Here is a 25,761-nt window from a genome sequence, read left to right on the forward strand (position 1 = left end):
TTCATCTATTACTATGTCAGGTAGGATTATAATGAAATTTAAAAAATAAAAACATATATTATATTTATTTATTTTCATTAAATATAGTAATTTATAATTGTCTTTCTGGTTAGGATTTTTTTTAAATTGTCATTTTATTAACAGATGTAATTGATCTTTCCATAAATATTAGACCTATAGAAGATGATATTGCTGATCATCCGTTATTTGTACAGAGTGAAATATAAGGTTATATTATTTATTTATTAAATTGAAGTTTTAAAATAATGTATTCATATTTTTTTCTTTTAGAATGTCTTGATATCGGTGATCCTGATTGTGCATGTGTTTGGTGTGGAGCTCTTTTTTAGTATTTAGAACGTGTTGAAAAAGATTCAAGACAAAATCAACCTATATTTTCTATGTGCTGTACTAAAGGGAAGGTTCAATTACCGTTTTTACAAAGAGCATCAGATTTATTGGTTAATTTAATTACGGAAAATTTTTGGTAACCAAAGAAAATTAGCCAAAAACAGCCATAACTTGTCTTATTTAGCATTTATTAATTGTTGCAAAGAAAATTAGCCAAAAACAGCCATAACTTGCCTTATTTAGCATTTATTAATTGTTGCGATAATTAATGAATGCTAAATAAGGCAAGTTCTGACTGTATTTTTTGTCTCCCTAGCATTACCCATTTAATTAATGGTACGGATGCAAAGAGCCAATATTTTCAAAAGAATATACGATCGTACAATAGTATGTTTGCATTCACATCATTTGGAGGTAAAGTTGTTAGTTCTATTAACAATAGTCAGGGTCCACCCCAATTTATTGTTAGTGGACAAAACTATCATAGAATTGGTAGTTTATTACCCTCAGATGGTGAAAGACCTAAATTTGCACAACTCTACATTTATGACACAGTGCATGAAGTTAATAATCGACAAAGTATTTTTAGGTATGTTTTTGTTTAAATATTAGCGCAATGAATATTATAATATTGTTATTATTATTCATTTATTCTATAAGTTTCTATAATTTTGTTTATTTTTTCAGCCATGGATCAGATGTGGATACAGAATTGATTGTTAGTCTAATACATATGATTGATGAACATAATATGGTAGCAAAGTCATTTCGAAGAGTTAGAGGATTCTATGAGAATCATCAATCAGAAATTTTTAATCTTAGAATATTCTCTCATAGATCTTTTGATCGAAGAACATATAATTCTCCCTCTTGTGATGAGATTGCTGCTTTGATTGTTGGTGATTTTGATAGTTCAGATCAAGGGCGAGATATTATTCTTCGATCTATAGATGGCCAATTGAAGCGAATTTATGAAACTCATCCTTTATACTGGCCATTATAATATCCTTTGCTTTTTTCCTATGGTGAAAATGGTTTTGAGAATAATATACCTTATAGAGGTGTTCAAACTATAAATGTGCGTGGAAGAAGAACTAAAGTTTCTTTGCGGGAGTTCATATTTTTTCGGTTACAAATTAGAGAGACAAAAGAAAGCATTATTCATAAAGCTAGAAGATTGTTTCAATAGTTTGTTGTTGATAGTTTTTCAATGGTTGAGTCACAACGACTTTATGAGATACGGAAGAAACAAAGTACTATACATGGAGAATTTTTTAGTGGAATTGAAGAAGTTATATAGCATGGAGATACAGAAGCTTCCTCAATTGGTACACGTATTATTTTACCTTCTTCTTTCACTGGTGGTAGAAGATATATGTTTAACAATTTGTCAAGATGCTATGACAATTTGTAAGCACTTTTGTTATCCAGATCTATTTTTGACAATAACGTGCTATCTAAATTGGCCTAAATTTCAAAGATATACGAGTGTTGATGGTATTCCAATTGCTAGCCGTCCAGATATTTCATGTCGAGTTTTTCATACGAAAATGCAATGTTTGTTAGAAGATTTGAAAAGTGGTGTTTTCTTTGGGCCACTTAATGCAGGTATGTGCACCTATCTCATTTCTTCATTGATTCTTTTTTTTTCTAAAACTAATATTTTTTCTTGTCTAATACTTTTTATCAGGAATGTATACAATTGAATTTCAAAAGAGAGGATTACCGCATGCACATATTTTGCTTTGCTTGATGGGAGGAGTAGATTGCAATCAAGTGAAATAATAGATGAATTGATATGTGCAAAGTACCTAATCCTGCAAAATATCCTCTACTTTATGATGTGGTAACGAAATTTATTATTTATGGTCCGTGTGGTCAACTTCGGTTTAATTCTCCTTGCATGCAAGATGGTAGATGTTCTAAGTTTTATCCTAAGCAGTTTGTTAATAAAACTTACTTTGATCAAGAAGGATATCCCATATATAAACGGCATGATCTTGGTGTGACTTATAAAACATATGGTGTTGAAGTTGATAATAGATTTGTTGTGCCATATAATCCGCTACTTTTGATGAAGTATCGTGCTCATATTAATTTGGAGTTTTGTAACAAATCCAATGTTTTTAAATTATTATTCAAATATGTTAATAAAGGTCCTGATCGTGTAATAACTACATTGGGTAATAGTAATATTGGGAATCAACACTCTCATGCAATTGATGAGATTAGAGAATACTTTGATTGTCGATACTTATCTCCATGTGAGTCTATTTGGAGGCTTTTTGCTTATGATATTCATTATCGGTGGCCATCTGTTCAAAGGTTAAGTTTTCATTTACCGAAAGAGCAATATGTTATTTTTTATAATCTTGACTCAATAAGCTCAGTTTTAGTCAGAAATAGAGATTTGGTTACTATATTTATTGCTTGGATGTTAGCTAACAGGACCTATTTGGAGGGAAGACATTTAACATATGTTGAGTTCCCACAACATTTTGTTTACATTGTTGACAATAGAGAATGGAGACCACGACAAAGGGGATTTTTAGTAGGTAGGTTAAGTTTTGTTCCGGCATCAGCTGGTGAATTATTTTATATGCGCCTATTACTAAATGTGCAAAGAGGTTGTACAAGCTTTAAGAGCCTTATAACAGTTTGTGGCGTGACGTATAATACATTCCAAGAAGCTTGTTCATCGTTGGGTTTGTTGACTGATGATAATGAGTTCATTCAAGCTATTAAAGAAGCTGCTGAGTTAGGTACAGGTGCTCAACTTAGGCGATTATTTGTAACTTTATTATTATCAGGTTCAATGAGTAGGCCTTTCTCTGTTTGGAATCAAACTTGGATGTATTTATCTGAAGATATCCTTTATCATAGAAGACTCCAGTTACAATATCCAGGTATGAAAAGAAATTTTTATTCATTGGAATAAAAATTTAAATAATTTTTTATATTTATTGTGTGATGTTATATTATAATTTAGATTTTTGTTTATAATAAGTAATAAAATATAAATTTCACTGTATGAGTTTTTTTATAGGACTAAGAATGACACCTGAAGAATTGTAGAATTTTTGTTTGGTTGAGATTGAAAACCTTCTTCGAAATAATGGTAAATCTTTGAAGGATTATGCTGGAATGCCAGTTCCAAATGTTAACTCAATATCTCACTTTTCCAATACTATGGTGGTGCGTGAATTGCAATATGATATCTCAGAAATGCAGAAGCAACATGATACATATTTTGATCAATTGACAATAGAACAGATGAACATATATCATAGGGTTATTAATTGTGTTTCAAATAAAGAGCATGGTTTCTTTTTTGTGCATGGTTTTAGTGGTACGGGAAAAATATTTTTGTATAAAAACATTGTCAGCTAGATTGTGATTTGAGAGAAATATTGTCATTAATGTTGCTTTGTTTCTTTATTATTACCAGGTGGTAAGACGGCGCATTCTATGTTTAGTATTCCTATTGAATTGAATGAGGAATCAGTTTGTAGAATTATAGTCAATTCACAAAAGGCAGATTTAATTCATTAAGCAGCTTTAATCATTTGGGATGAAGCTCTAATGACAAATAAGTTAGCATTTGAAGCTGTTGATAGAACTTTTCGAGATTTAATGAAGATTGTTTGTCCTTCCAATGAAAATTTAGTTTTGGGAGGGAAAGTCATTGTTCTAGGCGGAGATTTCAAACAGGTTTTACCAATTATACCTAAAAGTTCACGTGCTGAAATTGTTATGGCTTCAATCAATTCTTATCTATGGAAGCATTGTGAAGTGTTTAATTTGAGTAAGAATATGCAACTGGAGAGTGGTGTTGAGCATTCGGATGTTAACGAGTTGAAATTATTCTCAAGGTGGATTCTTCAAGTCGGGGAAGCTCAATATGGTATAATGATTAATGATAGACATTTTGTTCATATTCCTCCATATCTATTGATTCCTATTACTGATGATCCATATTTCTAAGATAGAGCTATTCTTGCTGCGACTATTGAGATTGTTGAGGAAATCAATGATCATATTGTGAATTTATTATCGGGGGAGATGACGGAATATTTGAGCTCAGATAGCATATGTGGAAGTGATGCAAATGTTGACATTGACATTGATTGGATCAATGTTGAATTCTTAAATCAGATCAAATGCTCTGGATTACCAAATCATTCATTGAAGTTGAAAAAATGTGTTCCTCGTATTTTATTGAGAAATATTGATCTTGCTGATGGATTATGCAATGGTACTCGACTTATTGTTCACAGTCTTGGAAGAAATGTGATTACTGCCGATATTGTTTCTGGTAGTAATGTTGGGGATCAGATAGAATGTTCATTTCCTGAGTAAATTTGATTCCAAGTGATTCTAGTTTACCTTTTAAATTTCAACGTAGTCAGTTTCCATTGGCATTGTGCTTCGCAATGACAATTAACAAAAGTCAGGGTCAAACGTTATCAACTGTCGGATTGTTTTTACGCTGCCCAATTTTTTTGTTACGTCGCTATATCACGTGTGAGGTACAAGAAGGGACTGAAAATTTTATTGTGCGATGAGAATAGACGGAAGGATGACTTGACAGAAAATATAATATACACAAAAGTTTTCAATAAGATTTTCGGTAAGTTTTTTATTTTTTCATTTGAATTTAATCATTAGTTTTCTATATTTTATATCTTATTTCATTGAGTTTTTTTGTTAAATCCTGCTAAATTGTCAAATGATATAATTGAATTTATATTTTTATATTGTTATTATAATGTTATTATAAAATAAATAATTGTAAAAAATTATTTAAATAAAGGTTACTGTATATTTTATTTACTTTTGTAACATTAAGAGTGTAGTTGGTTTAGTGTTTTGAGTTATAAACAAAATTTTAATTTTGTTGAAAGCTTTACCTAGAGATAAAATTTTTTATTTTTGCATTCATTTTTTATTATTAGACTATTAATCAAATAAATTTATTTTATATTTATCACTTTTCTCATCATGGTTCATAATTCATGCATAATTCTTATTTTTTTTGTTTATGAGTTTTCTTTTTTATTGTTCTTGTTATTTTATTTTTGTATGGAGTTTTTTTTATACTTTGTATTGTGATTATATTAATTTCATTCAAACCAAATTAAATAAAAAAATGTTTCTAAAAGTAATATTAGAATCATAAGTACTAAAAAATTATAGCTAAAAGAGTACTAAAGAGTACTGATAATACTAGAAAAAGAATATTAGGATTTATTTAAATGTCTAAAATATAATGATAAGATAGTATAAAATAATTATTTAAATTCATGTCCTTTTCAATAATTTTTTATCTAAAAGCAATTTTGAGTGATATAATCTAAATAACATTTATTTGACCAAAGTGGATCCAGAAATTTTTTGAGGAAGGAACCAAAAATTAAATATTTAATAATATTTATATAATTAAATATTGTGTTATATAATTGATGATATTATTTTTTATTATTTTTTTAATAAAAAATTATTAATAAGGGCTATATTGAAATAGAAAATTCTACTAAAAGGTAATAATTTTATATTTAATATCATTCATAATAACTAAAATTCTAATTTTTATTCTTTATTATTATAAATAATGTCACATGAACGATATAAATTGGTTATTCTGATATTTTTTATATATGCATTTAAAATAATTAGTGAACAAAATATGTAAAATATTTATACTAATATATAAGTAAATATATAATTATTTTAATATCATGAGAAAATAAATAAATATTGAAATAATTTAATTTTTATGTATATACTTTTTTACTATTTAATTAAAATTTATTATAAAAATCAAAGTCTTTTTTATATGATGATAGATTTAAAAGTTAAGGGAAAAAATTAAAAAGATAGAAGGCACAATAAGAAAAATAAATCATCAAAACAAATGGTTAATGAAAAAATAAAGAATAGAAAGAACAATTAAAAAAATTTATTAATCAAAATAGTTAGCCTAAAAAAATATAAAAAATATTTTAATTAGTCAATAGACTAACAACTTAATTTAAATTTAAATGTATCATCATATAATATATTGAAGTTTCAAAATTTTTTGGAGGCCATGACCCATGACTCCCACTGCCCCCTCTAAATCCGCCCCTGTATTTAATTGCTATCTATTTAGTATCAAAATTGCTAAACATAAAACAAATTAACAGCAACTCACTTTTAATAAAAAATAATTTTATAAAATCTATTTTATACAAACTCTCATTTATAAATTTCAATTCAAATATACAGTACATTTTTGTCAACAATTATCATGAAAGCTTATTATTCATAAAAGAAAATATCAATAATTTAAAAAAATAAACATCCTTTTATGTGTGTGTTCATGAGAAGATGTATGTAATTAATTTATGGTTTAATTATTCTGTTGGTCTCTATAGTTTCGTGAAATTTTCAATTAGGTCCCTATACTTTTTTTCTTTTTAATTGAGTCCCTACACTAATTTTTTTTTTCAATTAAGTCCTTCTTAGTAGTAATTGGTTTAATTTTATAGGGACCCAACTAAAAAAAAAGAATTGGTATAGAGACCTAAATAAAAGGAAAAAAAAGTGTAGGGACCCAATTAAAAAAAATTTGGTGCAAGGACTCAATTAAAAGAAAAAAAGTATAGGGACTTAATTGAAAATTTTGCAAAACTATAGGAACCAATAGAGTAATTAAACTTTAATTTATTTTTTTTCCTTTTTTTTTCTTTTTTTTTTCTAGATAAGTAGAAATGGTACTATCCAACCAATTTGTTCTTTCCCAATATTTGATGAAGTGCCTCAGATAGTAGAGAAGGCATGTGTACAGTGGCTAACCCAGTGTGATTTGGTGTAAACGCAAAGTTTTCCAAAAAAATTGTTGATATATCAAATAAAAAAATTGAACTCAAGTATTTGACTAAAGTGAATTATTTATTTGTTTATATAGACTCAGACTTGAAAGAATGGAGAGAAAAGCTCTCAGAAAAACTTCGTTCTTTGTTTCTTTTACAAAGAGTCTTTCATAGTTCATATCTTTACTATCAAAATGCAACTTCATAACAATATGGAAGAGATTGTTGATTCGATCAAGTGTATTACAGCATGGAAGGAATCATGGAGGTTAAGAGTGAAAATTGTTAGGCAGTGGTTTTATACATATCCATTAGTAGAAGATAAGGAAAAATTACTTCATATGATACTCATGGATCAAAATATGAATAGCTTTATTTTCATTTTTGTAAGAAGTTTACAAAATCTTTATATTCATATTGATATAAAAATCTTTTGTTTTCATATTTTTTGTAATATGAAATAATAACTTTTTTTTCTATCTTTTTTCTTGAGTTTAGCAGGATAAAATACAGGCTACTGTCAAAGAACCTTACATATCAATGTTCGTCGATGATTTATATGTTGGTGGTGCTTTTTTTATGACAAGTTTCTCTGTTGTGCCCAATATTGGGATCATAAAAGTGACTCATCATCATTTTAATCTACTTTTTCAAAAATGAACCACTAATATACCATAATCAAGTCTCCAAATTCGTGATTCTGGGTTCAGTTTTTGTTCAATGTTTGAAATACTTGAAAAAAAATCAGATTATGATTATCTAATAGGTATGTTATTATAATACTACTAATTTTATTTGTATTTTTTTTATTTTAATCATGTCGATATAAATGATTATAGTATATGTTCCATATTTTATTTATCTAATTTAAAGTTATACGATTATTTCTTTACTATTCAGATTTCATAGGAGTTATTACTTTGGTTCGTCAGCAAACGGAAGTTGAATACTATAGAAAGAAGATTAAGCTAATGATTTTGGAAATCTATGCTGATGGGTATTCTATTATGGAAAAATCATATTCAAATTTTAGATTAATATTGAACGTAAGGTTCCTCCCGAGTTGCATTGGGTAACTATTTGATTCAAAGGAAGATGGTTTTCATGATTGATCCTCGTCCTTTGGGGTATCAGTATAACACAAGTGTGTATATGGTTCATCGAATTTGTGATGATATATCATTGGTTAATCTTTTTGAAGTTGCTGATTCCATGCATGATAAAAAAGTGATTGGTGTAATATTTTTGGAATCTAAATCTTTGTATTATGTTTTAGTTATATTACTATTTTTATTTATATTTAATTTGGTTAAATATTTGATTTATTTTAAAATTTTAAAATTTTCAAGTGTGTTGATTTTCAGAAAAGTTTGATTTAGAATAAGTTCTCTAAAGGTATTACTAAAAATGGAAAAGTTGAGAGCTCATCTTTACGTTTGTTGATAATGAATGATTTTCAAGAATTATATCAAGTGATGGATAGCAAAGTATGATATGATTAAATTATTGATTCCTTTTAGAAGTTAATTTTTTTTAATTATTTTCATCTTCTAATTAGTAATTATAAGTTTCAAAATTATTTATTTTGTGGTGATAATACTCCATGGATATTGGCTGTTTATTAGAAATAACTGTTAACATGGAAAAAAATGTGTCTTAATTGTAATTCTTTTCTTACGATGTACAACTATTTTCCATAGTTTTATTTTAAGAATTGGGATTGGATTTTAAAAAATGGTTAGTATTAGTTTAACTTTATTATATATTTATACTTATTAGCATTTGATATTCATTTTTGTATAGATGGATGATTCTTTGTTGGATGAGGAAGTAGATTGTGCTAGCAGCACAGCTTTGCCAGATTCATCTTTTTATGGTGTAATTGAACATAAGTTTTAAAATGCATTTAAAATATGCATGCAATATCAATCTGATCCGACCTTAATGCGTTAAAATAAAAATATGTTTTCTATTGTATTTTGTTCTTTTGGATTTTGTCTTAGTTTCATGAATTTAGAGTAAAATTATCCAAGAATGAATTAATATGTATTTTTGTTATCTCTCATATAGTAAAGACTATTATAATTGTATTAAGATGTTGGTAAACTTTGTATGAAATATTTTATTTTGATTAATGTGTATTTTAGTTGATTAATGATTATATTTTAAATGAGTTATTATATAAATATCTTTAGAAATTGATTGTGTTAATGCCAAAATTTTAAATTAAACTGTTGAATGTGTTTAAAATTTTAATGTTATTATCTCCATAATTTAAATATTTCTATTACATTAAATTAAATATTTTTATGTTTGATATACATAACCGTTTAAAGTTATACATATAAAATTAAATTTGTCATAATTCAATTGTAATTCAAGGTATAATTCACCAAAAGGGACACATTTGATTTTGACTCCATAACATCAAATTATGTCTAACTTGTAATCGAAGATACTCAACTTAACCCGTACTAACATAGTCTCTTGTAAAGATGATTATAAAAAGTAACAACAATCTTACGGTGCCAAAATTTTAAGAGAATTTTTGGAAGTAAAAAATTTTTACATAAAAATTATATAATGATATTTATATAATATAGAATCGATAAATGTAAATATTTTTAAATTTATTACTATTATAATAATAAACCAATAATTTCACAAATTAAAATGATAAAATATTTTACAGTAGTACTATACGATAATTTTAACTTTTTAAATAATTAAATTAGAATTAAATTTTTCATAAAGTATTTTTTTTAATATAAATAATTAAACTACTCGTGAAAAAAAATTATCTATGTGATCATTGAGGATGTATCTGAGGTGATATGATGTGAAACACCTATATCTGAATACTAGGATAGATCTGACACAAGCTAAGATTGTCATATATATAGTAGGGTGATGGAAGCAAGGAAGGAGTGGATGGAGATAATGTAGTATTGTTAGGATTCAATTGCAAATTATTGGTAGATAGAGGAGGAGAGAAAGTAGTTGATGGAGGTGGTGAAGATGGTCACGCATCTAGTCCTCTCTCTTGTGCTCTATTAGGGCTCACCTAATCAGAAAATATAGAGTGTAGTGAGATGAGTCTATTTTTTACTTCCCAAATCATGAATACATCCATTTATTAACTCCCAAATCGTGAACAGTATCCGTTTACAAACTAAATCGTGAATAGTTTTTCTTTGTCTCACTTAAACCAAACATAACATCTTGAAAGCCTTTTGCAACTTGCAAAGGCACCAAGAACAGTGAAGGTAAGACACCTAGAAAACCTGATATAGAAGCATCATCGTCAATAAATAATATGAAAACAACTAGTAATCAACCAAGATCTGAAGAGAAAGAAGAAGCACTTGTGGTATATGATGAAGGAGACATATTGAGGAAGGACTACAAATATGCGAGTACAGCATTATTGGAAAGTTAATAACGGACAAACCCATCAACCAAAGCTGAGTCTAAAGTGCAATGTTGAACATACGGAGGAAACCAGAGGATTTTCAAATGAAAGAAATAAAAAGTAAGTTATTTCAGTTCTTCTTTAAAAAGGAAGCAGACATGAAAAAGGTGCTTAAAGGGAGTCCATGGATCTTTAGAAACTCATGGCTTATGCTGAAGAAATGGGAAAGGAACATAGATCCAACAAACATGGAGTTTAACATGGCAGAGGTTAAAGTTTAGATCTGGAATTTACCGGAGCACTGTATAACAGTCAAACTAGGGACGAAGTTGGCCGTTGTGGTTGGGGAAGTAATGGAGTGCAATCTTTTTGAAGGAGGAAATGGTCAAGAAAATTTTATCAAGGCAAAAGTAAGAATAAAAATTGACCAACCAGTTAAGATAGGAACAAACATAGGCTGCAAAACCAATGGAATAACTTGGGTGGACTTTAAGTATGAGAAGCTCCCAATCTTTTGTTATTTCTGTAGGATGATAGGGCATGATGAAGGAACCTGTGAAAAGACAGAGGAGCAAGAAAGTGGTAGCCAAAGCAAATCAAAAGAACTAGGAGCGTGGCTAAGAGCAGATGTGGTGGGAGTGAAGATCGAAGAAAAGGGGACAAAAGAAAACAACAAAGACGGGAGAATAAGTGATCCACAAAGAAGAAAAGGAGAGGGCAGGGGGAACACAAAGAAATTATTGGAAAAGCTAGAAAAACTAACAGTCTCGAAGATAAGAAGACTAGAAAAGGAGAAAGACGACAATCAACCTACAACAGAGGGAAGGAAAAAGGAAAACAAAAGGGGATGTGAAGAGAAGGTGGTAGAGATAGAGGGGGAAGACAACAATCCATATCAAATGGAAAATGCAAAGGAGCATAATAACCTGATCACAGTAATAAACACAAGGAATGGAGGAAATAAAAGAAGAACCAGAGACCGAGAAAGAAAAGACAGAAGGTGCAAAGGTAGACAATAGTCAAAAGAAATGGAAGAGGAGAGCTAGAGAAACAGAAACAAAAGAAGAAAGAACCAGGAAGGAGAAAATATTTCAAGGAAAAAGGAAGGCAGAGGAAGCAATAGCAATAGAGATTGAAGATGGAGGAGCTCTAACAAAGAAACAATACACCACACTAAAAGCGGCAGAGGCTGTCACACAGCCTTGCCAAAACCAATGAGGCTGATAAGTTAGAACTGTCGAGAGCTTGGGAACCCATGGGCAGTTAGAGCATTAAATAAGCTCTTGAGACAAAAAGTTTTTGACCTTATCTTTTTAATGGAGACAAGGAAAAAAGCTTATGAGTTTAGTAGATTGAGAAGAAGAGAAGGACTTGAAAATGTGATAGGAGTGGATTGTGAAGGAGAAGAAAGGAGCAGATCAGGCGGGCTTGCAGTGTTAACGGGAAATACAATATTAGCAGAGATTGCATCTATGTCACAAAACCACATAGATATGATAATCAACACAAAGGAGAACAATGACAAATGGAGGGCCACAGGTTTTTATGGTTGTCCAGAAGCTGCAAACAAACACAAATCCTGGGAGCTTTTTAACTCACTCAGTCATGCCTACAACATGCCATGGATGATTTTTGGAGACTTCAACCAAGTTTTACAACAAGGAGACAAGCATGGAGGATTACCAGTCACATACACACAAACTAGAGGTTTTCAAGAAGCACTACAAATTAATGAACTTTTAGATCTTGAGTTTGTAGGTCATGCTTTTACTTGGTCAAACAATCAAGGAGGGAATTCAAATGTACAAGAGAGGTTGGACAGAGCAATTGCAAACATAGACTGGAAGGAAGCTTTCCTACACGCAATTGTACAACACCTTCAACGGTATAGGTCTGATCACTGCCCCATTTTGGTGGACTTGCAAGGAAAGATAGAAAGAAAAAGGAGAGGGCACATTTTCATATTTGAAGAAGTTTGGTTGGGAAATGAAGGTTGCACAGAGGTTGTTAAGAGAACCTGGATCCTAGACAGCCAGTCAATGGAAGAGAAAATAACAAATTGCAGCAGAACTTTAGAGGAATGGGGCAAGGAGAACTTTGGACACATCCCAAGAATGATAAAATAAAAAAAAGAGTTAGAAGAGCTCCAACATCTCCCACAAACTGAAAAAGTCATCGAGGCAGCTAGCAAAATACAAGAGGAAATGGATAATTTATTGAAACAAGAGGAGGTTTAATGGGCCCAAAGATCCAGAGCAACGTGGCTGAAAGCTGGAGACCGCAACACAAAGTTTTTTCACTAAAAGGCATCTCAGAGAAAAAGAAGAAACAGAATAGACAAGATATCAGATGATGCAGGAGTGATTTATGAAGAGGATGAAAGAATTGAGAAAGTCATGACCAACTATTTTGAGAGGCTTTTTAGAACAGAAAATACTGAAGGAATTGAAGAAGTCACAAAGGTAGTGTGACAAACCCAAATTTTGTGGTTTATTTTGTGTTGAATTTAAGGGATTTTATCAACTTATCTCACACTTATTCACTAAAATAGCATGGTTTTGTAAACTCTCCCTAATTTGTGCTTAAGAGTGAAAACATGCTTTTTAGACCTTAAAATTATTAAATTTAATTCACTTTAATTCTATTCTATACCTTGATAAGTTTGTTTGAGTGATTTAAGGTTTTGAAGGCAAGAATGGCTTGAAAGAAATGGAAGAAAAGCATGCAAAGTGGGAGAACTCATGAAGAAATGAAGGAATTGCTAAGCTGTCAATCATCACCTCTTTGTACTAAATCGATCATAACTTGAGCTATAGAGGTCCAAATGAGGCGGTTTCAGTTGCGTTGGAAAGCTAACATCCGGGGCTTCAAAATGATATGCACTTTTCCATAGTTTCCTTGCAGTTAGGTGATGTGTACGCGTCGCCCATGTGTGCACGTCGCAGGATCAGCGTGACTCACTTAAAGGCAACACATGACCAGCGATTTTTGAAGCATTTTGGGCCCAATCCAACCCATTTCTGATGCTATTGAACCAAGGATTGAAGGGAGAATGAACCAAGTAGTCATAGTAGAGTTTTTATCATATTTTAGGTTAGAATTCTAGAGAGAGAAGCTCTCCCTTCTCTCTAGAACTTAGGGTAGTTTAAGTCATATTTTCTTAAATCCAATTTTTAATTATTGTTTTTAGTTCAACTATCTTTATATTTTGTTGTTCTATTGTCTTAATCTTCTTAGTTTTTCTTGTTGATTTCTTTATGTTGCTATTTTTACTTTCATGAACCCTTGTTAGATTTTTATTTTCTTTCAATGCAATTTTATGTTTCCATGTCTTTTTATGTTTATCTTAATTGCTATCGTTGGTTTGTTGTTTGTATTAGTTATGGGTTTCATTAATTCTTGCATTTTGTGATGTTTACTTTTATTGCATTCTAGGTGTTTGATAAAATATTTTCACTAGTTATAGAGTAGTTCCACACTCTTGGCTTAGGCTAAGGGAATTGAGTGACCTTGAGTCATTGGGTCTCATTGAATTGGTGATTTGAGAACTCTTAGTAGCCAATTTGATACCCATTAACACTAGCCTACTACTAAGTCAATTAGTAACTAGGTTGGGACTTATGGGTTGATGTTGATCAAGCTTATTTGACTTACTTCAAGCATAGAAGTAGACTTGATGGGTTGGTCCTCATAATTGTCAATGTATGGTTATTAGACAAGGATGATGATCTCAATTTCCATGCCTTAGCCAAGAGTTCTTTTCCTTTCCTTTATTAGTTAATTATCATTTACTTTCTTGTCATTTACTTTTCTTGTCAATTGCCAAATCGAACCCCCCTGTTCCTTCATAGCCAATAATTGAGCACTTCATTACAATTCCTTGTGAGACGATCCGAAGTTTAAATACTCTCGATTATTTTATTGGAGTTTGTACTTGTGACAAACAAATTAAAACTTTGATAGAGAATTATTAGTTGGTTTGGGACTATGCTTACAACAAAGTTCTTTTTCTATTGATGAAATTTTAGACCAACGATAATTCTCACATCAAGTTTTTGGCGCCGTTGCCGGAAAATTGCAATGGTGTTATATTATTGGCTATTGTGAATATGTGAATATTGTGAATATGTTTGCCTTTTTTCTTGTTTGTTAGTTTTTGTTAGGTTTAGAACTTTGTTGCTTATTTTTGTTAGCTTTTGTTTTTATTTGTCACTATGAATTCTCACCCTTTTGGCTCTGAGTGTGGTTACAACTATGTTGTAGGAGATGGAAACTACAATGACAACATGCATCAAGGATAGAACAATCAAAGATGGGAGGAGTCTCAAGGAATTGATCAACCTTCTTGGCAATAACCTTCCTAAATGTGCTATGAGCAAGAGCCATTCCACGATGCATACCAATCCAATGGCTATGGTGGACCTCCTTGTGATTATCAACAACCACCACCATATGCCGATGAACCCCCTCCTCAATATAGCCATCAACCATCATACTCACAAGCCCCATACCACCAAACACCACCATATGACCCTAACCCATATCTACCATACCAACCACCTTGTGATCCATATGAACCATACTTAGAACCACCACAATTCCAACCCCAATACCCTCAAGAACCACCACCTCTATACTATTCTTACCAAGATGAATCACCTCTCATGTATGAGAACTTTCAACCACAAGAGGAATACCCCTTTCCACCACAACCCTCCATGGAAGAATATCCATGTCCATCAATCCAAGAGCAATATAATCCTACCTATGTTAGTCAAGTGGAACAAGAGTCATGGGATCATCTCAAGGAAGCAATGGATCGGTTTCAAGCAGTCATCCGTCAAAAGGAGCAAGAGGAAGCCCAAAGGATGAACGAAGCTATCGAGGCTAACCTTGCCAAAGTTAAAGCCAACTTGGACTCATGGGATTCATACCGTAGACAAAGCATCTCCACAGATGAATGTGAGAAATCAACCGAAGAGTAGAGCATGAAGGAGATTTTAGAATCCCAACATGAGGACAAAGAGATGGGGTATGTCTTGCAACAAGTGGAGGAGGAAGAGATCGTTGAAGAAGAAGAAGTGGTTGAAGACCTAGGAGAAGTTGAACAAGAGGTGGATTTCAAGCTTGAGAATACTCCCACACCAAGTAATGTTGTTGATGATTTTGTGAAAGTTGTTGAACATTCTTCCATTGAGCATGAATTCGATGTGGAGGAGGATTTTACAACCTCCTAGGCATATTGTGGAAGATGGAAGATTAGAAGAGGTTGAGCAAGCGACAAGTTATACCATTGAAGATAATTCCACACCAACTAATGTGCTATTTGAGATTGTTGAACCTTCCTCATTGTGTTGTGAAATTGATGATGAGGAAGCTATACCACAACCTCCAACACATGACTTGAACAATGAGAAATGTATAGAAGAAGTTGGTGAGCAAGGAATTGAAATTGAAGAAGCTTGCCAAGAGGTGGAGGTAGTCAAAGAAGAGCACAAGGGAGTGGAACTTGCAAGATCATTGGGACCACCCCTTCATTAGAGCTCTTTGTGAATTGAAGAGTAAGGGAGAGTTGTGTAGTGGTTGGCAAAATGATGTTAGGCTCATTAAGGTTGAACCCTCAAGGCATAGGTACCATGGTTGGAGGAATGCTAAATTGTATGGATCTAGGAGGAGAATTTGGTACTCTAATGAGAATTCTATGTGCTTACCACCCGAATAGAACAATGATGACAATTAGAAGACGGGTGTGAAAATAAGATATAGGATCCCGGATCACAACATGAAGACCAATTTTGGGAGCTCATATCTTGGGAAGAACTTCACCCAAGTTTGGTGAATTCGGTTGGAAATTCTAACAACCGTTTGAGAAGCAAGCATCCTTAGAAGTTCAAGGACCAATACAAGCATAAACCACCTTGACAAGGAGCCTTCCAATTGTCCAACTTAAGGACAATAAATAAAAGTGCTAGGTGGGAGACACCCCACTAGGGTAAACTCTTTCCATTCTCTTGTAGATAAATTTAATGGATGAATTGAGTTGCCATTGTAGGTAGTTTTTTCCCCTTATTTTCTATACCCTTGTACATATTGCTTTGATTGATAGGTTTCTTGTTGGATTCATGTTTTGATTTAGAATAGTTGTTTTTGAATTGCATTTTTCTTGAAGTGCAAGTTTTGTTTGCGTTGTTTTTAAAAATTTTTCAAAAACTGAATAGATTTTTTGTTGAATTTAAATTTTGGTGGGATTAGAGTTATACATAGTGTAAGGAGTACTTTAAATTCTGTTTTTAAGCTTCTTTAAAAGGGGGGGGGGGGGGGCGTTCCACGCGTAAGCGTGGACGACGCGTATGCGTCACTGGTCTTTTTCACACACCCACGCGTGAGCGTGGATGACGCGCATGCGTCATATGTTGAAGTTGGAACTCCTGGTAGAAAAACCAGAGAGTTGCGCTGGTACTGTGCAGATTTCATGCACGGAGCACAATTGCTCTCCACGCGTAGGCGTGGACAACGATCACGCGTCAGTCGCTCTTTTTGCCATCCATGCGTGTGCGTCGCCAAGGCGTACGCGTCACTTGGCCTTCCTGCTTCTCGCTCGTACGCGTCGCCCACGCGCGCGCGTCACTTTTGCGCCCTGTTTCTCCCCTGTTTCTTCTCCTTTCTTCTTCTTTCTTCTTCCTTCTGTTCTCTTTTCTTCTTCTCTCTTCTTCCTTTCTTACTTTCTTCTTCTCTAAAATTTCACTTCTTATTTTTCTTATTTTTCATTTTCTTTTGTATGTTGCATTTGCTTATTTTCATCCATTGCATTTTAAATTTTTTTTGTAGCTTGTTCTTATTTTCTAAGTTTTTTATTTTAATATTGGTGTTGAATTTTCCTACTCAATTGTTGAGAATTTCTTGGATTATTTTGGTGCTTCTTGACTTGTTTGATATTGTTGGGTGACGAAACTTTTAAATCAATGCTTAATCTTTGATGACTCTTGCATCCTTTGTGCATTGATATGAACTCATATTGTCTTTCATGACCCACTCTTTCCTATTTGAAATTGATGATTCTGAGTGCTCTCTTCATATCATTTACTTATGCTTTGACTTTACTCTTACATCAAGTGTTAGTTGATATGCTCTTGCCTATATTGCTCTCTCACTTATATATTGTAGCTACCATATACTTGAGAACCCTACTCTTATTTGGAATTATCCACTGCCTATGTTCTATTTGTTTTGATATCTTTGCTCATAGGCTTATTCTTCTTCCTTTTTCTCTCCTTTTAGGCTGGCCACCGAGAGGAAAAGGGAAAAGCTTCTAAATGGGACAACAAATAAGTCCCTCCGTACAACCTTTTGAAGGAGCTCATCAGTTGTAGCAACCCATCCACCTTGCTCTTCTTTGCATGCACCGAGGACGGTGCAACCTTCAAGTGTGGGGAGGTCGAGGACCGACCTCCGTGGGTAACAATTTCCTTTTCCAACACCAATGCTTAATTTTCTTTGTTAAATAGTTGTTGCATTGCATGGTAAATTGCATGATAGTTAGAATTTGTACATATTTTACCACTTCTTTCTTATTAGGACTACTTGGTTAGAGTGATGATTTCCTTTCCAAAAAAACTGTTTTAGGGCACCCTACCAATTTGAATGAAATTTTTTTTTTGTTGAACTTGCTTGAAGGAATTAATTTTGGAACATGATTTTTTAGCTAAGAACACATAAGCATGTGAGTTTGGGCCCAATTGTGTGGTTACATCATATAACCACTTATTTCCATTCTTTTGTGTATTATTCTCTCTCTATGATTGTAATCCTTGATTTGTTTGATTCTTTATTTTTATTATTTCGTGTATGAATGCATTTATATGATTGAGGCCTTTATTTCATTTGAGCTCACTTACCCAAATGGCCTTACCTTTTATTTACCATTGTTATCCCACTTTGAGCCTATGCTAAACCCTTTTTTGTTCTTAATTTTAACACATCACTATCCCTAAGTGAAAAATAATAAATGTCCTTAATTTAGATCTTTGATTAGCTTAGGCTAGTGAGAGTATGTATCAATTAGATAAGGAAAATTTGGGAATATTGGTTGGGATAAAAGAGTGCTTTTGTATTTTTATTGAAAATATTGGGAATTGGGTACATACTCATGCATTGAATGTTTAAACCATATGTATTGATGCTCTTGTATATATTTTAGCTTGGAAAGAAAAAAATGATAAAGAAAAAGAAAAAAAATATAAAAAGAAAAAAATAAAATAGAAAAAGAAAAAAGAACCAATAAAAAAGGGAGAAAAATACCCCAAAATAAGGTAATAATAACAATGCATATGGAATGTGAATTGAAGAGAATGCATGAGTATGTGAAAAAGTGGGAATCATGGGTAGCTAGGTGGTATATTAGAATTGTATAGGTTGTTATATGTGTTTGGTGAGAGCCTATGTTAGTCAAAGATGCAAATTTTAAGCTCACTTAGCCATATATATATCCTTACCTTTATCCTAACCCCATTACAACCTATGAATAAGTTCTCATGATAAATGTATGCATGCATTGAATAATTGTTGATTGTTAGATGAAAAACAAATATTGAAAAGCATGATTAGAGGATAATTGAGTGAATTAACCCTATACATTTGAGCGACTAGAGCGGATACACTTCTGATAAGGGTTTGATGCTCAATTTCTTGTTCCCGGCTTTCATGAGCTTTCTTCTTGCAAGTCTACTTGTAATTTATTTTGAGATTTGAATTGGTGGAATTCATGAATCATCATGCTATGTGAGCCCAACATGCTTATATATGTTCTTGGAGATTGATTCATTTTTAACCAAGTAGGTAGAAGCATTTTGCATTTAGTTGCATTCATATAGATAGATTGCATTAAATAAATGTTCATATCCCTTTTTCTTGTCCTTTTTTATTCTTAGCATGAGGACATGCTTGGTATAAGTGTGAGAAAGTTTGATAAACCCCAATTTTGTGGTTTATCTTGTGTTGAATTTAGGAGATTTTATCAACTTATCTCACACTTATTCACTAAAATAGCATGGTTTTGTAAACTCTCCCTAATTTGTGCTTAAGAGTGAAAACATGCTTTTTAGGCCTTAAAATTGTTAAATTTAATTCATTTTAATTCTATTCGATGCCTTGATATGTTTGTTTGAGTGATTTAAGGTTTTGAAGGCAAGAATGGCTTGAATTAAATGGAAGAAAAGCATGCAAAGTGGGAGAACTCATGAAGAAATGAAGGAATTGCTAAGCTATCAATCCTGACCTCTTCGTACTAAATCGATCATAACTTGAGCTACAGAGGTTCAAATGAGGAGGTTCCAGTTGCATTGGAAAGCTAACATCCAGAGTTTCAAAATGATATGCAATTTGCCATAGTTGCCTTGCAGTTAGGTGACACGTACGCGTCACCCATGCATGCGCGTCGCAGATTTAGCGTGACTCACTTAAAGGCAACACGTGACCAGCGATTTTTGAAGCATTTTGGGCCCAATCCAACCTATTTCTGATGCTATTGAACCAGGGATTGAAGGAAAAATGAACCAAGTAGTCATATTAGAATTTTCATTATATTTTAGGTTAGAATTCTAAAGAGAGAAGGGACTTCTCTCTAGAATTTAGGGTAGTTTAGGTCAAATTTTCTTAGATTCAATTTTTCATTCTTGTTGATTTCTTTATGTTGCTATTTTTATTTTCATGAACCCTTGTTGGATTTTTATTTTCTTTCAATGCAATTTTATGTTTCTATGTCTTTTTATGTTGATCTTAATTGCTATTGTTGGTTTCTTGTTTGTGTTAGTTATGGGTTTCATTAATTCTTTCATTTTGTGATGTTTATTTTTATTGCACTCTAGGTGTTTGATAAAATATTTACACTAGTTATAGAGTAGTTCCACACTCTTGGCCTAGACTAAGGGAATTGGGTGACCTTGAGTCATTGGGTCTCATTGAATTGGTGATTTGAGAACCCTTAGTGGTCAATTTGATACCCATTAACACTAGCCTACTACTAAGTCAATTAGAAGCTAGGTTGGGACTTATGGGTTGATGTTGATCAAGCCTATTTGACTTACTTCAAGTATAGAAGTAGACTTGATGGGTTGGTCCCTCATAATTGTCAATGTATGGTTGTTAGACAAGGATGGTGATCTCAATTTCAGTGCCTTAGCCAAGAGTTCTTTTCCTTTCCTTTATTAGTTAATTATCATTTACTTTCTTGTCATTTACTTTTCTTGTCAATTGCAAAATCAAATCCCCCTTGTTCCTTTATAACCAATAATTGAGCACTTCATTGCAATTTCTTGTGAGACGACCCGAGGTTTAAATTGTACAGCCTTCAAATTGTGCAGCCTTCAAAGCATATGGTTGGGAAGAAACAAATTGATATTCGAAGGAGAAGACACCTCATCGGAATTGGCAGCGAGAAGGCGCAGGGAATCTTCGCTAAAGCTGAGGCTATGTTGGTGCCATCACACAAGCCAAATTGGGAAGTTCCACCGGATAACCAAAGCACGACATTCTGGATAGCTCCCCAACCAGGTAGGTACAAATTAAATGTGGACGCTGCTATTGTTAATGAATATAGAAGTAGTGCAGGAGCCATTATTAGAGATGAAGATGGAGTGTGTATAGGAGCAGCCACATTGGAGATTGATTCATCACTTTCAATTAGGGAGGCTGAGGCCATGACCTTGTTTTTGGGCCTAAAATTTGCTCTACAATGTTGTTTTTTTTTTTTGATAGAAATTGAAAGTGATAATATAGAAATTGTAAAGGGCTTTTTTGGTAGTCAGGCACAAGGAGATCATTTTGGTCTTATAACTTCTAATTGCAAAACTCTTTTAAATTGTTTTAGGTTTTACCAAATCTCACATGTTAAGAGAAATGGAAATTTATTAGCCCACACTTTAGCTAATCTAGCTCTTACCAAACCAAATATGGTATGGCTGGAAGAGATGCCTTTGGAAATATATAATATGGTCTATAAAGACATCTTAAGCCTTAACTGTTAATACAAAGTTTAATCCCATTCAAAAAAAAAGCGAAAGTAGTTGATGGAACACCTTGAGTCTAAGATAAAGGTGGTATTCGTGATTGAATTTATTGAAATAATGTCAAGCAATGTGACAAAAAAAAGCCACAAATTTGGCATTGAGGTCGAGATAAATTACCAAAGAAACATCCTCTTCTAGAGAATCGATCTCCTCTACCTTTTCTTCCACTATATCCTCTTCCAAAAATTGCAAATGAAGGGAAAGAACTCTGAGTGAGATTGGCTTGAATCATAAATTGATCAGTCTTGTGAAAACTTTCAATCATATTATCAAATATCAAATTTTGTGTTTCAACGTCACACAAACTAAACATCTCATGTTTGGAGTTAACTGTGTGAATGATCAATTGTTAATATTCATTAATGATTTTGATCTTATAAATGTAGTATGAGGTAGTGAGACACAGTTTTTTTTTTATTGTCTTTAGTTGTGTTTTGAACTATTTAACTCTATAAGTTGTTTATTTAGTAAAATATTTCTCTATTTTACTCCAAATTTGATAGCTATAAACATAATTTACCATTTTGTTTTTGAAGACAGAATCCATAGAAGCAAGTAGTCATGATTAAAGATTATAATTATCTTGAAGCCATTATTTATATTGTGAAGAATCAAAACCTGGTGATGTGAGGATTTATGCCGGTCTAGAATTTCTCAAAACAATTGAATCACTTCGTTGCAAGCATAGTCTAGACCAACAATGGATTCTCCATCAAAGTTTAGTTTGGTTGTCACAAATTCAACCTAATAAAAATGATCGAGAGTATTACTCCCGGGTCGTTCTCCCTAGGAATCACAATCGAGTGCTCAATTATTGGTTATGAGTTTCACAAAGATGGGTTGATAAAGAAGCAAGAAATTAAATAGCAAGAAATTAAAAAAAAAAACAACTAAAGATACTAAAGAGGCATTCATGTCAATGGAAACAAGATTAACTAACAACTCTAGATCACCAATATAAATTGGGTATCAATGACTCAAGAGTACCTAACTTCTCTTTCCAAGCCAAGAATGCTCAAAAACTTCTCTAAAACTAAGCCAAACATTTTATCAAACACTTGGTGTGCATAAAAAAGAAAAGCATATTAAATTGCAAGAAATATAAAATCTAAACTACCAAATGCAAGAAAATAACAATAATAACTCAAGCAAGCAAGAAAAGAACATAAAATATCAAATTGCATTAAATGAAATTAACAGTAACAAGAATGTTCATAAACTAAAAAGTGGTTCAAATGAGAAATTAACAAGATAAACTAAGGAAATTAAGGCAATAAAACATGGAAAGGTAAAAGAAACTAGATGAAAATAAGAATTAAAATCTAAATCTAAGATGAAATTAAACTAAGAACTCTAATTCTAGAGAGAAGAGGGATCTTCTCTCTCTAGAAAACTACCCTAAGATATGTTTCTACACTAATCTAATTGCTCCCCCTTTGTTCCCTCTTGAATTCTACATCAAATAGCTTCAGAAATGAGTTAGATTTAAGCCTGGATGAGCTCAAAAATCACCCCAGCGTGTTCCTTTAATGAGGTCACGTGACAAGTGTCACGCGTACGCGTGGGTGACACGTGCACGTTGGTGCACGAAATTGTGATCTCCAGGCTCGAACAAATCCTGGTAATGGCTCCAAAGCTTGGTGCTCTGATCTTAATTCATGATTGTCACAACTTCGATACAACTAACCAGCAAGTGCACTGGGTCGTCCAAGTAATACCTTACGTGAGTAAGGGTCGAATCCCACGGAGATTGTTGGTATGAAGCAAGCTATGGTCACCTTGTAAATCTCGGTCAGGCAGATATAAATTGATAATTGTGTTTTCGAATAATAATTAATAAAATAGAGGTAGAGATACTTATGTAATTCATTGGTAGGAATTTCAGATAAGCGAATGGAGATGCTTTTTGTTCCTCTGAACCTCTGCTTTCCTGCTATCTTCATCCAATCTGTCTTACTCCTTTCCATGGCTGGCTGTATGCAAGGGCATCACCGTTGTCAGTGGCTACATCCCCTCCTCCCAGTGAATAATATGCTCACGCACCCTGTCACGGCACGGCTATTCATCTGTCGGTTCTCGATCATGCTGGAATAGGATTCACCCTCCTTTTGCGTCTGTCACTAACGCCCAGCACTCGCGAGTTTGAAGCTCGTCACAGTCATTCAATCATTGAATCCTACTCAGAATACCACAGACAAGGTTTAGACTTTCTGGATTCTCTCGAATGCCGCCATCATTCTAGCTTACGCCACGAAGATTCCGGTTAGGAGATCTAAGAGATATTCATTCTAGCTTATTTCATGTAGAACGGAAGTGTTTGTCAGGCACGCGCTCATAAGGGAGAAGGATGATGAGCGTCACACATAATCATCACCTTCATCATGTTCTTGGGTGCGAATGGATATCTTAGAAGCGAAATAAGAAGAATTGAATAGAAAACAGTAGTACTTGCATTAATCTTTGAGGAACAGCAGAGCTCCACACCTTAATCTATGGAGTGTAGAAACTCTACCGTTAAAAATACATAAGTGAAAGGTCCAGGCATGGCCGAGATGGCCAGCCCCCTAAAACGTGATCAAAGGATCGTAAGGTAATCCAAAGATGATCAAAAGATGCCTAATACAATAGTAAAAGGTCCTATTTATAATAAACTAGCTACTAGGGTTTACATGAGTAAGTAATTGATGCATAAATCCACTTCCAGGGCCCACTTGGTGTGTGTTTGGGCTGAGCCTGAGTGTTGCACGTGCAGAGGCCATTTGTGGAGTTGAACGCCAGTATTTGTGCCAGTTTGGGCGTTCAACTCTGGTTTTGGATCCTTTTCTGGCGCTGGACGCTAGATTTGGGCAGAGAGCTGGCGTTGAACGCCAGTTTACGTCGTCTATTCTTGGCCAAAGTATGGACTATTATATATTGCTCGAAAGATCTGGATGTCTACTTTCCAACGCAATTAGAATCGCGCCATTTCGAGTTCTGTAGCTCCAGAAAATCCACTTTGAGTGTAGGGAGGTCAGAATCCAACAGCATCAGCAGTCCTTCTTCAACCTCTGAATCTGATTTCTGCTCAAGTCCCTCAATTTCAGCTAGAAAATACCTGAAATCACAGAAAAACACACAAACTTATAGTAAAGTCCAGAAATGTGAATTTAACATAAAAACTAAAGAAAACATCCCTAAAAGTAACTAGATCCTACTAAAAACATACTAAAAACAATGCCAAAAAGCGTATAAATTATCCGCTCATCACAACACCAAACTTAAATTGTTGCTTGTCCCCAAGCAACTGAAAATCAAATAGGATAAAAAGAAGAGAATATACTATAAATTCCAAACTATCAATGAAACATAGCTCCAATCATATGAGCGAGACTTATAGCTTTTTGCCTCTTGAATAGTTTTGGCATCTCACTTTATCCATTGAGGTTCAGAATGATTGGCATCTATAGGAACTTCAGATTTCGAATAGATTTATTGATTCTCCTAGTTCAGTATGATGATTCTTGAACACAGCTTCTTTATGAGTCTTGGCCGTGGCCCTAAGCACTTTGTTTTCCAGTATTACCACCGGATACATAAATGCCACAGACACATAATTGGGTGAACCTTTTCAGATTGTGACTCAGCTTTGCTAAAGTCCCCAATTAGAGGTGTCCAGGGTTCTTAAGCACACTCTTTTTTTTTTTTGCTTTGGACCTTGACTTTAACCGCTCAGTCTCAAGTTTTCACTTGACACCTACACGCCACAAGCACATGGTTAGGGACAGCTTGGTTTAGCCGCTTAGACCAGGATTTTATTCCTTTAGGCCCTCCTATCCACTGATGCTCAAAGCCTTGGGATCCTTTTTATTTGCCCTTGCCTTTTGGTTTTAAGGGTTATTGGCTTTTTCTGCTTGCTTTTTCTTTTTCTTTCTATTTTTTTTTATTTTTTTTGCCCCCTTTTTTTTTCTGCAAGCTTTGTTTTTTTTTGCTGCTTTTTCTTGCTTCAAGAATCATTTTTATGATTTTTCAGATTATCAAATAACATGTCTCCTAGTCATCATTCTTTCAAGAGCCAACATATTTAACATTCTTAAACAACAAC

General features: G+C 33.0%; 2 protein-coding genes across 2 annotated transcripts; both read left to right on the forward strand.

Annotated features, from left to right (window-relative positions):
- The first annotated feature begins 1,901 nt into the window (after positions 1 to 1,901).
- On the forward strand, positions 1,902 to 4,710 carry LOC148554294 (uncharacterized). The gene is made up of 7 exons (XM_088495081.1): positions 1,902 to 1,959; positions 2,508 to 2,676; positions 2,800 to 3,119; positions 3,162 to 3,257; positions 3,800 to 3,855; positions 3,991 to 4,255; positions 4,337 to 4,710. The coding sequence occupies exons 1-7, from the start codon at positions 1,902 to 1,904 to the stop codon at positions 4,708 to 4,710; spliced, it is 1,338 nt and encodes a 445-aa protein (XP_088351207.1).
- A 7,223-nt stretch (positions 4,711 to 11,933) lies between these two features.
- On the forward strand, positions 11,934 to 12,743 carry LOC148554295 (uncharacterized). The gene has a single exon (XM_088495082.1). The coding sequence runs from the start codon at positions 11,934 to 11,936 to the stop codon at positions 12,741 to 12,743; it is 810 nt and encodes a 269-aa protein (XP_088351208.1).
- Positions 12,744 to 25,761: the final 13,018 nt, after the last annotated feature.

The sequence above is a fragment of the Arachis ipaensis genome, chromosome B7 (assembly GCF_059453495.1).
Source record: "Arachis ipaensis isolate K30076 ecotype BB chromosome B7, ASM5945349v1, whole genome shotgun sequence".
NCBI classification, from domain to species: Eukaryota; Viridiplantae; Streptophyta; class Magnoliopsida; order Fabales; family Fabaceae; genus Arachis; species Arachis ipaensis.